Source organism: Oncorhynchus gorbuscha, linkage group LG25, assembly GCF_021184085.1.
Source record: "Oncorhynchus gorbuscha isolate QuinsamMale2020 ecotype Even-year linkage group LG25, OgorEven_v1.0, whole genome shotgun sequence".
Taxonomy (NCBI): Eukaryota; Metazoa; Chordata; class Actinopteri; order Salmoniformes; family Salmonidae; genus Oncorhynchus; species Oncorhynchus gorbuscha.
In genome coordinates this window covers 40,229,040-40,245,057 of record NC_060197.1, presented here as the reverse complement: position 1 = coordinate 40,245,057, position 16,018 = coordinate 40,229,040, and the positions used below count along the sequence as shown (strand labels likewise).

General features: G+C 45.3%; 2 protein-coding genes across 6 annotated transcripts in view; both read right to left on the bottom strand.

Annotated features, from left to right (window-relative positions):
* Positions 1–16,018, bottom strand: part of LOC124014474 (tripartite motif-containing protein 14-like) — a 435,501-nt gene that overhangs the window by 227,883 nt on the left and 191,600 nt on the right. The window lies entirely within an intron of this gene.
* The window catches only part of LOC124014469 (actin filament-associated protein 1-like), a 133,599-nt gene that overhangs the window by 56,887 nt on the left and 60,694 nt on the right, over positions 1–16,018 (bottom strand). For all 5 annotated transcript variants that reach the window (XM_046329517.1, XM_046329514.1, XM_046329518.1 and 2 more), the window contains exons 2-3: positions 11,602–11,730; positions 10,818–10,900 (exon numbers count right to left, since the gene is read on the bottom strand). In XM_046329517.1, coding sequence (XP_046185473.1) covers positions 10,818–10,900; positions 11,602–11,730 — 212 coding nt within the window. The remainder of the gene's footprint in view (positions 1–10,817; positions 10,901–11,601; positions 11,731–16,018) is intronic.

Sequence of the window (16,018 nt, the reverse complement as noted above, 5' to 3'; positions counted from 1 at the left end):
GGTAGTGACACTTGCCAACATCAACACAGACGGAACTGATTTGTGTCTCAGCAGCAGGCCTGGCTATGCTTGTTCCATATTCTCCTACATAGAGCCGGAATGGAGCAGCACCACTCGCAAACCCACACTCCATGCAATGTATCCGAGAGCAACTGGAACTGGGCCATTCATCTGGCTCAAAGTAATGACATCAAATGGATGAGCTGAGTCTTGTACATGTACATGCCTAACCTGGGGGAGTGGGGGGGGGCAGACAGAGGATGAGAGGACACCGAGAGAGAGAGAAAGAGAGAGAGAGGGAGAGAGAGAGACACACAGAGAGAGAGAGAGAGAGAGAGAGAGAGAGAGAGAGACAGAGAGAGAGAGAGAGAGAGAGAGAGACAGAGAGAGAGAGAGAGAGAGAGAGAGAGAGAGAGAGAGAGAGAGAGAGAGAGAGAGAGAGACACACAGAGAGAGAGAAAGAGACACACAGAGAGAGAGAAAGAGACACAGAGAGAGAGACAAAGAGAGAGAGAGAGAGAGAGAGAGAGAGAGAGAGAGAGAGAGAGAGAGAGAGAGGCTTCAGTCAGTCTGTCACTGAACGCCTGGGGCCATTATGTCTAATCACAGCCAGCAGTGTGTGTGTGTGTGTGTGTGTGTGTGTGTGTGTGTGTGTGTGTGTGTGTGTGTGTGTGTGTGTGTGTGTGTGTGTGTGTGTGTGTGTGTGTGTGTGTGTGTGTGTGTGTGTGTGTGTGTGTGTGTGTGTGTGTGTGTGCCGAATAACACTGCCAGTGACTGCAGGTCAAAGGAGGAGCTATATGTTTTGTGGTTCCCCTAGGAAAGTAGAGAGACGGGAGTATCCAACTTCCTCTCTACAGTTTCCATCCCGCCCCCTCCTGTTAATCTACAGCGATGTCAGTCAGCAGCATCAGGAAGGAACTCATTAACCCTTAGCAGACATTACCCTGAGTAGGCACTAACCCCGAGTAGACATTAACCTCTACCAGACATTAACCTCCACCAGACATGAACCCCTACCAGACATGAACCCCTACCAGACATGAACCCCTAGTAGACATGAACCCCTAGTAGACATTAACCCCTACCAGACATTAACCTCTACCAGACATTAACCCCTAGTAGACATTAACCCCTACCAGACATTAACCCCTAGTAGACATTAACCCCTACCAGACATTAACCCCTAGTAGACATTAACCCCTACCAGACATTAACCCCTAGTAGACATTAACCCCTAATAGACATTAACCCCTACCAGACATTAACCCCTAGTAGACATTAACCCCTAATAGACATTAACCCCTAATAGACATTAACCTCTAGTAGACATTAACCCCTAGTAGACATTAACCCCTAATAGACATTAACCCCTAGTAGACATTAACCTCTACCAGACATTAACCCCTACCAGACATTAACCCCTAATAGACATTAACCCCTAGTAGACATTAACCCCTACCAGACATGAACCCCTACCAGACATTAACCCCTAGTAGACATTAACCCCTACCAGACATTAACCCCTAGTAGACATTAACCTCTAGTAGACATTAACCCCTACCAGACATGAACCCCTAGTAGACATTAACCCCTACCAGACATGAACCCCTAGTAGACATTAACCCCTACCAGACATGAACCCCTAGTAGACATTAACCCCTACCAGACATTAACCCCTACCAGACATGAACCCCTAGTAGACATTAACCCCTACCAGACATTAACCCCTAGTAGACATTAACCCCGAGTAGACATTAACCCCGAGTAGACATTAACCCCGAGTAGACATTAACCCCTAGTAGACATTAACCCCGAGTAGACATTAACCCCGAGTAGACATTAACCCCGAGTAGACATTAACCTCTAGTAGACATTAACCCCTAGTAGACATTAACCTCTAGTAGACATTAACCCCTGAGTAGACATTAACCCCTAGTAGACATTAACCCCTAGTAGACCTAGTAGACATTAACCCCTAGTAGACATTAATTAGACATTAACCCCTAGTAGACATTAACCCCTAATAGACATTAGACATTAACTAGACATTAACCCCTAGTAGACATTAACCCCTAGTAGACATTAACCCCTAGTAGACATTAACCCCTAATAGACATTAACCTCTAGTAGACATTAACCCCTACTAGACATTAACCCCTAATAGACATTAACCCCTAGTAGACATTAACCCCTACCAGACATTAACCCCTAGTAGACATTAACCCCTACCAGACATTAATCCCGAGTAGACATTAACCCCTACCAGACATTAACCCCTACCAGACATTAACCCCTACCAGACATTAACCCCTACCAGACATGAACCCCTACCAGACATTAACCCCTAATAGACATTAACCCCTAGTAGACATTAACCCCTAGTAGACATTAACCCCTACCAGACATGAACCCCTACCAGACATTAACCCCTAATAGACATTAACCCCTAGTAGACATTAACCTCTAGTAGACATTAACCCCTAGTAGACATTAACCCCTACCAGACATGAACCCCTACCAGACATTAACCCCTAGTAGACATTAACCCCTAGTAGACATTAACCCCTAGTAGACATTAACCCCTACTAGACATTAACCCCTAATAGACATTAACCCCTAGTAGACATTAACCTCTAGTAGACATTAACCCTGAATAGACATTAACCCCTACTAGACATTAACCCCTAGTAGACATTAACCCCTAGTAGACATTAACCCCTAGTAGACATTAACCTCTAGTAGACATTAACCCTAGTAGACATTAACCCTGAGTAGACATTAACCCCTAGTAGACATTAACCTCTAGTAGACATTAACCCTGAGTAGACATTAACCCCTAGTAGACATTAACCTCTACCAGACATTAACCCCTAGTAGATATTAACCCTTGACAATAAATGTCCTAAAAGTAGGGCTCTGAGGTTCTCCTGACACCCTGACCATGTGACCCGCTCAGGAAAACTCCTGTCCTGGAGTTGAGTCCAGCTTGATTAAATCAGAATGAAAGCTGTACTCACCAAGTAAAACAGTGTGTGTGTGTGTGTGTGTGTGTGTGTGTGTGTGTGTGTGTGTGTGTGTGTGTGTGTGTGTGTGTGTGTGTGTGTGTGTGTGTGTGTGTGTGTGTGTGTGTGTGTGTGGTCTAACCAGGTCCCTACCCTTACATTTACGATCTATCTACTCTCTCTCTCTCTCTCTCTCTCTCTCTCTCTCTCTCTCTCTCTCTCACTGTAAAGACACAGTAAGCAATCAGCCTACACACACACACACACACACACACACTAGTGTGACCCAACATCTCAGATTTTGGCCCTTTGTCCCACAACCAAAGAATCTTGTCCAAAGAGCCAAATTAGGAAACACTTTATGTGGTTGAGATCATTCAAGGCCACAGATTTCACAACCGTCTGCAGAAATCAACACTTCTAATATGTTCTCTCTATTCATCATACACACACAGTACTCTTTCATACACACACACACACACACACACACACACACACACACACACACACACACACACACACACACACACACACACACACACACACACACACACACACACACACACACACACACACACACACACACACACACACACACACGCTGGGTGGTTCAAAGTGAGGTTGATTGGGCTGGTTGGACTTAGCCACCCCAATTCCTGTCTATCTAATTAATGGATATACAGTATGAGTCTCCAAATCCCTAATGATGTATGTGTGTGTGTTAGTGACAGAGGGACTCTATCAACAGTGTCTTTCTCTGCTAATAGCACCATCCATGTGGCCAGCATATCTCCGCCCTACTCACTCAGAGGGTCTGTGTTAGCATGTCAGCTGACTTTGCTAAATGGATGTTATTATGCTTATTCTAGGATGTCCAGGACTGTTGACCCAACACAATGCTATCTAGTCATTCAATGGCCAGATCCAGTCATAGTCCTAAACCAAGATTGCGGCTGCACTTAGTATCCCTTCCACATACAGTAACATCATCTGAAGCTACAGAGAGAAGCTCTGGTTCGTCTCATTCCGATCCCTCTTCAGAGGGTGTGGGTTTGGCCCAGAACTAGTCCGTGGCCGGTCACAGAAAGAGCATGGCTAGGGTTGCAAAACTTTAAATAAATTCCCAGATTGTCTAGAAATCCTGGTTGGAGGATTCTGGGATTCCTCCTTGTTCCATCCTGTTCTGGGGAAAACCAGTGAATTTATTGAAAGTTCCTGGAATTTGCAACAAGCCCGCCGCCGACACCCTCAGCCCTGGGTGTGTGTGTGTGTGTCTTTCTCCCTAACATACTACAGGGTTGATATGACTTACAGGAATGGATGAGACAAAAGACAGAGCAAGGGAGCGATAGAGGGAGAGAACAGGAGAGGGGGAGATTCAAGGTATGTGAAACAGAACCAAAGAAAGTTGAAAAACAGGTCAGCATCGCAATGTAATAAATGGTACTTTCAGAGAGAGAAAAGAGAGAGAGAGAGAGACAGAGAGACAGAGAGAGAGAGAGAGAGACAGAGAGAGACAGAGACAGAGAGAGAGAGACAGAGAGAGAGAGACACAGAGAGACAGAGAGACAGAGAGATACAGTATATATATAGAGGGAGAGAGACAGCGAGAAGGAGAGAAACTGCACTCCCGTCTCTCTAGTTTCCGAGGGGAACCATAAAACATGCAACTCTCCTTTGACCTGCAGTCACTGGCAGTGTTCGGGATACACACACACACACACACACACACACACACACACACACACACACACACACACACACACACACACACACACACACACACACACACACACACACACACACACACACACACACACACACACACACACACACACACACACACACACACACACACACACACACACACACAGGTGTGTCAGGAGTTGGTAGGTGGCGAGAGAGCAGAACCATATTGAACTCAAAACTACCCTTCTGCTTTATAGGAGACTGTAACATCCTCCAATATGATTGGACGTGACATTCATGGGACAGAGTTGTGCATGCGATCTGCGTTGAGCTCATGCAACAACGTCTCAAATTGTCCAATCACATGTGGTTAAAGAATGGGGAAAGAATTCCCTTCTCAAGGACAATGAACAAGTTGCGTTGCGATCTGATTGAAGACATTGCATTTCTAGTACAAATCACTACCATGCCCAATCAGTGCATTCGGAAACTATTTAAAAAACTATTTATAAACTATTAAACTGGACTTTTTCCACATTTTGTGACATTACAGCCTTGTTCTAAAATAGATTAAATTGTTGTTTCCCCCCCCATCAATCAATACACAACACTCCATAAAGACAAAGCAAAAAAAGGGGTTTTAGAGATTTTTGCAAATGTATAAAAAAATATAAATATATGAAATAGGACATTTACATACAGTCAAAAGTTTGGACACACCTACTCATTCAAGGGTTTTTCTTTATTTTTACTATTTTCTACATTGTAGAATAATAGTGAAGACATCAAAACTATGAAATATCACATATGGAATCATGTAGTAACCAAACAAGTGTTAAACAAATATATATATATATATATATATATATATATATATATATATATATATATATATATATATATTGTGTTGTGTTGTGACAAGGTAGGGGCGTTATACAGCAGATTTAATATTTGGTAAAAGACCAAGTCCATATTATGGCAAGAACAGCTCAAATAAGCAAAGAGAAACGACAGTCCATTATTGCTTTAAGACATAAAGGTCAGTCAAAATCCGGAAAATTTCAAGAACTTTGAAATTTTCTTCAAGGGCAGTCGCAAAAACCATCAAGCACTGTGATGAAACTGGCTCTCATGAGGACTGCCACAGGAAAGGAAGACCCAGAGTTACCTCTGCTGCAGAGGATAAGTTCATTAGAGTCAACTGCACCTCGGATTGCAGCCCAAATAAATGCTTCAGAGTTCAAGTCACAGGCACATCTCAACATCAGCTGTTCAGAGGAGACTGCGTGAATCAGGCCTTCATGGTTGATTTTGCTGTAAAGAAACCACTACTAGATGACACCAATAAGAAGAAGAGACTTGCTTGGGCCAAGAAACACGAGCAATGGACATTAGACTGGTGGAAATCTGTCCTTTGGTTTGATGAGTCCAAAATTGTGATTTTTGGTTCCAACCGGCGTGTCTTTGTGAGACACAGAGTAGGTGGACGGATGATCTCTGCATGTGTGGTTCCCACCATGAAGCATGGAGGAGGGTGGTGTGGGGATGCTTTGCTGGTGACACTGTCTGTGATTTATTTAGAATTCAAGGCACATTTAACCAGCATGGCTTGCACAACATTTTGCAGTGATACGCCATCCCATCTGGTTTGCGCTTAGTGGGACTATCATTTGTTTTCAACAGGACAATGACCCAAAACACACCTCCAGACTGTGTAACGGCTATTTGACCAAGGAGAGTGATGGATTGCTGCATCAGATGACCTGGCCTCCACAATCACCCGACCTCAACCCAATTGAGATGGTTTAGGATGAGTTGGACAGCAGAGTGAAGGAAAAGCAGCCAACAAGTGTTCAGCATATGTGGGAACTCCTTCAAGACTGTTGGAAAAGCATTCCTCATGAAGCTGGTTGAGAGAATGTAAAGAGTGTCCAAAGCTGTCATCAAGGCAAAGGGTGGCTACATTGAAGAATCACAAATATATTTTATATTTTGATTTAACACTTTTTTGGTTACTACATGATTCCATATGTGTTATTTCATAGTTTTGATTTCTTAACTATTATTATACATTCTAGAAAATAGTAAAAATGAAGAAAAACCCTTGAATGAGTAGGTGAGTCCAAACTTTTGACTGGTAGTGTAAGTACTCAGTACTATTGTTGAAGCACCTTCGGCAGTGATTACAGCCGATTCTTCTTAGTTAAGACTCCTCAAGCTTGGTACACCTGTATTTGTGGAGTTTCTCCCATTCTTCTCTGCAGATCCTCTCAAGCTCTATCAGGCTTGGATGGTGATCAGATATGCTTGATCAGGGTCAAATCTGGGCTCTTGCTGGGCCACTCAAGGACATTCAGAGGCTTGTCCCGAAGCCACCCCTGCGTTGTCTTGGCTGTGTGCTTAGGGTCATTGTTCTGTTGGAAGGTGAACCTTTGCCCCAGTCTGAGGTCCTGAGCGCTCTGGTGCAGGTTTACATCAAGGCTCTCTATACTTTGCTTCGTTCATCTTTCACTCAATCCTGACTAGTCTCCCAGTCCCTATCGCTGAAAAACATCCCCACAGCATGATGCTGCCGCCACCATGCTTCACCGTAGGGATGGTGCCAGGTTTCCTCCAGAAGTGACGTTTGGCATTCAAGCCAAAGAGTTCAATCTTGGTTTCATCAGACCAGATAATCTTGTTTCTCATGGTCTGAGAGTCCTTTAGCTGCCTTTTGGAAAACTCCAATTGGGCTGTCATGTGCCTTCTTCCATTTAAGAATGATATAAGTCACTGTGTTCTTAGGGACCTTCAATGCTGCCAAATGTTTTTGTTTTGGTACCCTTACCCAGATCTGTGCCTCGACACAATCCTGTCTCAGAGCTCTACGCACAATTCCTTCGACCTCGTGACTTGGTTTTTGCTCTGACAACTGTGGCACTGTCAACTGTGGGACCTTATATAGACAGGTGTGTGCCTTTCCAAATCATGTCCAATCAATTACATTTACCACAGGTGGACTCCAATCAAGTTGTAGAAACATCTCAAGGATGATCAATGGAAACAGGATGCACCTGAGCTCAATTTTGTGTCTGATAGCAAAGGGTCTGAATAATAATTGTAAATAAGGTATTTCTGTTTTTTTATAGTTAATAAAATGTGCAAAAATGTTCACTTCGTCATTATGGGGTAGTGTGTGTAGATGTTTTATTTAATCCATTTTAGAATAAGGATGTAACATAAAAAATAAAATAAAAAGTCAAGGGGTCTGAATACTTTCCGAATGCACTGCATGTGACCTAAAGGTTGTGATGTCATAGGTCAGAGAGAGAGAGAGAGAGAGCGATGGTCTGTGAGGTGGTCTTACGAGCCAGGGGTGTGATGTCATAGGTCAGAGAGAGAGAGAGAGAGCGATGGTCTGTGAGGTGGTCTTACGAGCCAGGGGTGTGATGTCATAGGTCAGAGAGAGAGAGAGAGCGATGGTCTGTGAGGTGGTCTTACGAGCCAGGGGTGTGATGTCATAGGTCAGAGAGAGAGAGAGAGAGCGATGGTCTGTGAGGTGGTCTTACGAGCCAGGGGTGTGATGTCATAGGTCAGAGAGAGAGAGAGAGAGAGCGATGGTCTGTGAGGTGGTCTTACGAGCCAGGGGTGTGATGTCATAGGTCAGAGAGAGAGAAAGAGAGCGATGGTCTGTGAGGTGGTCTTACGAGCCAGGGGTGTGATGTCATAGGTCAGAGAGAGAGAGAGAGCGATGGTCTGTGAGGTGGTCCGACGAGCCAGGGGTGTGATGTCATAGGTCAGAGAGAGAGAGAGAGCGATGGTCTGTGAGGTGGTCTTACGAGCCAGGGGTGTGATGTCATAGGTCAGAGAGAGAGAGCGCGATGGTGTGTGAGGTGGTCTTACGAGCCAGGGGTGTGATGTCATAGGTCAGAGAGAGAGAGAGAGCGATGGTGTGTGAGGTGGTCTTACAAGCCAGGGGTGTGATGTCATAGGTCAGAGAGAGAGAGAGAGAGCGATGGTCTGTGAGGTGGTCTTACGAGCCAGGGGTGTGATGTCATAGGTCAGAGAGAGAGAGAGAGAGAGAGCGATCGTGTGTGAGGTGGTCTTACGAGCCAGGGGTGTGATGTCATAGGTCAGAGAGAGAGAAAGAGAGCGATGGTCTGTGAGGTGGTCTTACGAGCCAGGGGTGTGATGTCATAGGTCAGAGAGAGAGAGAGAGAGCGATGGTGTGTGAGGTGGTCTTACGAGCCAGGGGTGTGATGTCATAGGTCAGAGAGAGAGAGAGAGAGAGAGAGCGATGGTGTGTGAGGTGGTCTTACAAGCCAGGGGTGTGATGTCATAGGTCAGAGAGAGAGAGAGAGAGAGAGCGATGGTGTGTGAGGTGGTCTTACAAGCCAGGGGTGTGATGTCATAGGTCAGAGAGAGAGAGAGAGAGAGAGAGAGAGAGCGATGGTGTGTGAGGTGGTCTTACGAGCCAGGGGTGTGATGTCATAGGTCAGAGAGAGAGAGAGAGAGAGCGATGGTGTGTGAGGTGGTCTTACGAGCCAGGGGTGTGATGTCATAGGTCAGAGAGAGAGAGAGAGCGATGGTGTGTGAGGTGGTCTTACAAGCAAGGGGTGTGATGTCATAGGTCAGAGAGAGAGAGAGCGATGGTGTGTGAGGTGGTCTTACGAGCCAGGGGTGTGATGTCATAGGTCAGAGAGAGAGAAAGAGAGCGATGGTGTGTGAGGTGGTCTTACGAGCCAGGGGTGTGATGTCATAGGTCAGAGAGAGAGAAAGAGAGCGATGGTCTGTGAGGTGGTCTTACGAGCCAGGGGTGTGATGTCATAGGTCAGAGAGAGAGAAAGAGAGCGATGGTCTGTGAGGTGGTCTTACGAGCCAGGGGTGTGATGTCATAGGTCAGAGAGAGAGAGAGGGCGATGGTCTGTGAGGTGGTCTTACGAGCCAGGGGTGTGATGTCATAGGTCAGAGAGAGAGAGAGAGCGATGGTCTGTGAGGTGGTCTTACGAGCCAGGGGTGTGATGTCATAGGTCAGAGAGAGAGAGAGAGCGATGGTGTGTGAGGTGGTCTTACGAGCCAGGGGTGTGATGTCATAGGTCAGAGAGAGAGAACGCAATGGTGTGTGAGGTGGTCTTACGAGCCAGGGGTGTGATGTCATAGGTCAGAGAGAGAGAGAAGCGATGGTCTGTGAGGTGGTCTTACAAGCCAGGGGTGTGATGTCCAGGGGTGTGATGTCATAGGTCAGGGGTGTGATGAGAGAGAAAGAGAGCGATGGTCTGTGAGGTGGTCTTACGAGCCAGGGGTGTGATGTCATAGGTCAGAGAGAGAGAGAGAGAGAGAGCGATGGTGTGTGAGGTGGTCTTACGAGCCAGGGGTGTGATGTCATAGGTCAGAGAGAGAGAGAGAGAGAGAGAGAGCGATGGTGTGTGAGGTGGTCTTACAAGCCAGGGGTGTGATGTCATAGGTCAGATAGAGAGAGAGAGTGAGAGCGATGGTGTGTGAGGTGGTCTTACAAGCCAGGGGTGTGATGTCATAGGTCAGAGAGAGAGAGAGAGAGAGAGAGAGCAATGGTGTGTGAGGTGGTCTTACGAGCCAGGGGTGTGATGTCATAGGTCAGAGAGAGAGAGAGAGAGAGCGATGGTCTGTGAGGTGGTCTTACGAGCCAGGGGTGTGATGTCATAGGTCAGAGAGAGAGAGAGAGAGAGCGATGGTGTGTGAGGTGGTCTTACGAGCCAGGGGTGTGATGTCATAGGTCAGAGAGAGAGAAAGAGAGCGATGGTGTGTGAGGTGGTCTTACGAGCCAGGGGTGTGATGTCATAGGTCAGAGAGAGAGAGAGAGCGATGGTGTGTGAGGTGGTCTTACGGGCCAGGGGTGTGATGTCATAGGTCAGAGAGAGAGAGAGAGAGCGATCGTGTGTGAGGTGGTCTTACGAGCCAGGGGTGTGATGTCATAGGTCAGAGAGAGAGAGAGAGAGAGAGAGAGAGAGAGAGAGCGATGGTGTGTGAGGTGGTCTTACGAGCCAGGGGTGTGATGTCATAGGTCAGAGAGAGAGAGAGAGAGCGATGGTGTGTGAGGTGGTCTTACAAGCCAGGGGTGTGATGTCATAGGTCAGAGAGAGAGAGCGATGGTGTGTGAGGTGGTCTTACAAGCCAGGGGTGTGGGATCTCAGGGAGTGGCATCTGAGGGGGTGCAGAAAGGCTGCTGTGGTCCTCTGACTTGAACGAGGGCTCTGAGAGAGGAAGACAGAGAGATCGAATTACAATCAACAAACAGAAAATGCAATGGCATGGATTAGGTATGATGATAATGGTAATGAGGTAGAGTATGTGGATTGAGGGTATGGAATGGCTGTTGGTCCGGGTGAGAGTGGAGTGAGATTGTGTAATGGTTGTGTGATGGTAAAGGTTGTGGTCTTTAATGTTGAGGGCCATGTGGAAGATGTAGGAGATGTGAGATTGTGTAAAGGTTGTGTGATTGGTGAAGGTTGTGGTCTTTAATGTTGAGGGTCGTGTGGAAGATGTAGGAGATGTGAGATTGTGTAAAGGTTGTGTGATTGGTGAAGGTTGTGGTCTTTAATGTTGAGGGTCGTGTGGAAGATGTAGGAGATGTGAGATTGTGTAAAGGTTGTATGCAAGATAATGTTACAGTCACTTTATCTCTACCTACAGTATATGTACATACTGTGTGTACCTCAACTACCTCGTACCACTGCACATTGACTCAGTACTGGCACCTCGTGTGTACAGCCAAATTATTGTTACTCGTTGTGGATTTATTCCTTGTGTTATTATTATTATTTTTATTTGACTATTATTTTTTCTCTCTACATTTTTTGGGAACGGTCCTGTAAGTAAGCGCCTCACTGTCAGCCTGTTGTTTACGAAGCACGCGACAGATACCACTGTATTTGATAATAGCTGCGGTTGTAACCTTTAGCGGTGAGGACCCTGTGAAGGATGTTGGAGATGAGCATCTTCTTCTCCCTGACCCCAGCGCTCAGATACTCCCTGTCCAGCAGGTCCAGGAACAGACGCAGCTCACACACCAACTCCTCCATGGCTTCAAAGAGACAAAACACACACAGTGTTAGAATGTTAGACATCATCAGGGGTTGATGGCAATGTCTTAGTTATGGATAAGCACTAGGTTATGTGTATGAATGACATCATCGAGTTCAACAATAATGGTAATACAGTTACAACAGCCTCCTTCCTGTCTGAGGAAACAGAAGAACACCTCAGTTGTTATGCAGAAACCTTCTGTAAGACATCCATAGGGTTAGATACAGATGGAAAGGGTAAACCCAGGGTTAGATACAGATGGAAAGGTAAACCCAGGGTTAGATACAGATGGAAAGGGTAAACCCAGTGTTAGATACAGATGGAAGGTAAACCCAGTGTTAGATACAGATGGAAAGGGTAAACCCAGTGTTAGATACAGATGGAATGGGTAAACCCAGTGTTAGATACAGATGGAATGGGTAAACCCAGTGTTAGATACAGATGGAATGGGTAAACCCAGTGTTAGATACAGATGGAATGGGTAAACCCAGTGTTAGATACCGATGGAATGGGTAAACCCAGTGTTAGATACAGATGGAAGGTAAACCCAGTGTTAGATACAGATGGAAGGTAAACCCAGGGTTAGATACAGATGGAAGGTAAACCCAGGGTTAGATACAGATGGAAGGTAAACCCAGTGTTAGATACAGATGGAAAGGTAAACCCAGGGTTAGATACAGATGGAAAGGTAAACCCAGGGTTAGATACAGATGGAAAGGTAAACCCAGGGTTAGATACAGATGGAAAGGTAAACACAGGGTTAGATACAGATGGAAAGGAAACCCCATTGTTAGATACAGATGGAAAGGTAAACCCAGGGTTAGATACAGATGGAAAGGTAAACCCAGTGGTAGATACAGATGGAAAGGAAACCCCATTGTTAGATACAGATGGAAAGGTAAACCCAGGGTTAGATACAGATGGAAAGGTAAACCCATTGTTAGATACAGATGGAATGGTAAACCCAGTGTTAGATACAGATGGAAAGGTAAACCCAGGGTTAGATACAGATGGAAAGGTAAACACAGGGTTAGATACAGATGGAAAGGTAAACCCAGGGTTAGATACAGATGGAAAGGTAAACCCAGTGTTAGATACAGATGGAAAGGTAAACCCAGTGTTAGATACAGATGGAATGGGTAAACCCAGTGTTAGATACAGATGGAAAGGTAAACCCAGGGTTAGATACAGATGGAAAGGTAAACCCAGTGTTAGATACAGATGGAAAGGTAAACCCAGGGTTAGATACAGATGGAAAGGTAAACCCAGGGTTAGATACAGATGGAAAGGTAAACCCAGTGTTAGATACAGATGGAAAGGTAAACCCAGTGTTAGTGACAGATGGAAAGGTAAACCCAGTGTTAGATACAGACGGAGAGGTAAACCCAGGGTTAGATACAGATGGAAAGGTAAACACAGGGTTAGATACAGATGGAAAGGTAAACCCAGGGTTAGATACAGATGGAAAGGTAAACACAGGGTTAGATACAGATGGAAAGGTAAACCCAGGGTTAGATACAGATGGAAAGGAAACCCCATTGTTAGATACAGATGGAAAGGTAAACCCAGGGTTAGATACAGATGGAAAGGTAAACCCAGTGTTAGATACAGATGGAAAGGTACCCCCAGGGTTAGATACAGATGGAAAGACTGGTACAACACCTGAGGAATCTCCCTCCCTGCCGTCAAGGCTGATTTATAGCTCTGGGAAAATACACCTTCACCCCTCTTCATACAGCAACAAAACAATAGGCACAGCCCATATAAATGCATAGCTGAAGGTTTAGGTAAGTGTGTGTGTGTGTGTGTGTGTGTGTGTGTGTGTGTGTGTGTGTGTGTGTGTGTGTGTGTGTGTGTGTGTGTGTGTGTGTGTGTGTGTGTGTGTGTGTGTGTGTGTGTGTGTGTGTGTGTGTGTGTGTGTGTGTGTGTGTGTGTGTCTCACCGGGAGTGAAAAAAGGGTATGGTTCTCTCAGGAAATGTTACGGATCGCTTCACATTGAGTTTGTAGGGGTGCTATGAGGGTGTTATGCGCTGCACATCAATACAGAACCAGGCTGTAGATAAAGAACACCCCTATATCTTCCATAGTTCAGCCCTTTGAGTTCCAGTAGAGCCTGTCATAAACATGAGATTATGTAATTGCTGAGGTTGGCAGGTACAGTCTCCTCTGTTGACATGACCTTACAAGTTGTAGTTGGTTAGCTCATCATATAATCATAGGTCCTATCTGTGGTTAGTTCTGCAGAGAATTCACCAGAACCCCACGAAGACAAGAAACAAAACACACACACACACTCACTCATGATGGAACGATCTGTATCGTCTACCACCTGCAACATCAGAATTCCTCACAGACAATGCCGGTATATTTTGGACGGTTCCATTAAATCAGTTTAGTTAAGGAACTATAGTGGTGTTGGGGAGGTATATTTTGATACACATACACATACACATACACACACACACGCACATACATACATACATACATACATACATACATACATACATACATACATACATACATACATACATACATACGTACATACGTACATACGTACATACATACATACATACATACATACATACATACATACATACATACATACATACATACATACATACATACATACATACATACATACATACATACATACATACATACATACAGAAATCAGTGTGGAAGAACTTGACTGTCCTGCGCAGAGCCCTGACCTCAACCCCATCGAACACCTTTGGGATGAACTGGAACGTCGACTGTGCACCAGGCCGAATCGCCCTACATCAGTGCCAGACCTTTATGATGCTCTTGTGGCTGAATGGAAGCAAGTCCCCGCAGCAATGTTCCAACATCTAGTGGAAAGCCTTCCCAGAAGAGTGGAGGCTGTTATAGCAGCAATGTTCCAACATCTAGTGGAAAGCCTTCCCAGAAGAGTGGAGGCTGTTATAGCAGCAATGTTCCAACATCTAGTGGAAAGCCTTCCCAGAAGAGTGGAGGCTGTTATAGCAGCAATGTTCCAACATCTAGTGGAAAGCCTTCCCAGAAGAGTGGCAATGTTCCAGCATCTGGAAAGCCTTCCCAGAAGAGTGGAGGCTGTTATTGCAGCAATGTTCCAGCATCTAGTGGAAAGCCTTCCCAGAAGAGTGGAGGCTGTTATAGCAGCAATGTTCCAGCATCTAGTGGAAAGCCTTCCCAGAAGAGTGGAGGCTGTTATTGCAGCAATGTTCCAGCATCTAGTGGAAAGCCTTCCCAGAAGAGTGGAGGCTGTTATAGCAGCAATGTTCCAGCATCTAGGAGAAAGCCTTCCCAGAAGAGTGGAGCAGCAAAGGGGGGGGGATCAATTCCATATTAATACCCATGATTTTGGAATGAAATGTTAGACAAGCAGGTGTCCACATACTTTTGGTCATGTAGTGTACTATCGAGTTATGCATTATTTCATTAGGTCCAGGACGACACCAGTATCGCAATATTTTTCCCATAACAAAAATTAAAACACGCAGACCAACCTGCTGTATGACCAATAATGTCTGTTAGAGCTTAGAAAATACATGTGACTCCAGATGACAACATAATGATCTTTGTTTCTAACATTTAGGGCTGTTTTCCTAAAGTTAAATCTGCTTTGTGTTTTGTTTCCTTGCCACAAAACCAACGAGTATTTGCAATACTGGTATCGTCCCGGCCCAGTATGTCATAGTAAATTATAACGTAACTATAGGCAACCTGACAGACAGCCAATGAAACGCTTCGGAATGTTCTTAGCACAACAGCACATAGTGTTTTGGGCATAGTCTCAATTCACAAAAGTACAGTACGCATTGTTTTTGCCAGACACCTGCAGTGATATATTTTCTAGTCGGCCCTGTAAAAGCCTGAATGACCCCCTTTGGCTTCAATGAATGATAGTGATGTACAATTTGAGGAAGGTGGCCCAAACTTTTGATCAGTTGTCTGGCATGGAGATTGGTGCATACCGTTGTCTGGCATGGAGATTGGTGCATACCGCTGTCTGGCATGGAGATTGGTGCATACCGCTGTCTGGCATGGAGATTGGTGCATACCGCTGTCTGGCATGGAGATTGGTGCATACCGTTGTCTGGCATGGAGATTGGTGCATACCGTTGTCTGGCATGGAGATTGGTGCATACCGCTGTCTGGCATGGAGATTGGTGCATACCGTTGTCTTGGATGGAGATTGGTGCATACCGTTGTCTTGGATGGAGATTGGTGCATACCGTTGTCTTGGATGGAGATTGGTGCATACCGTTGTCTTGGATGGAGATTG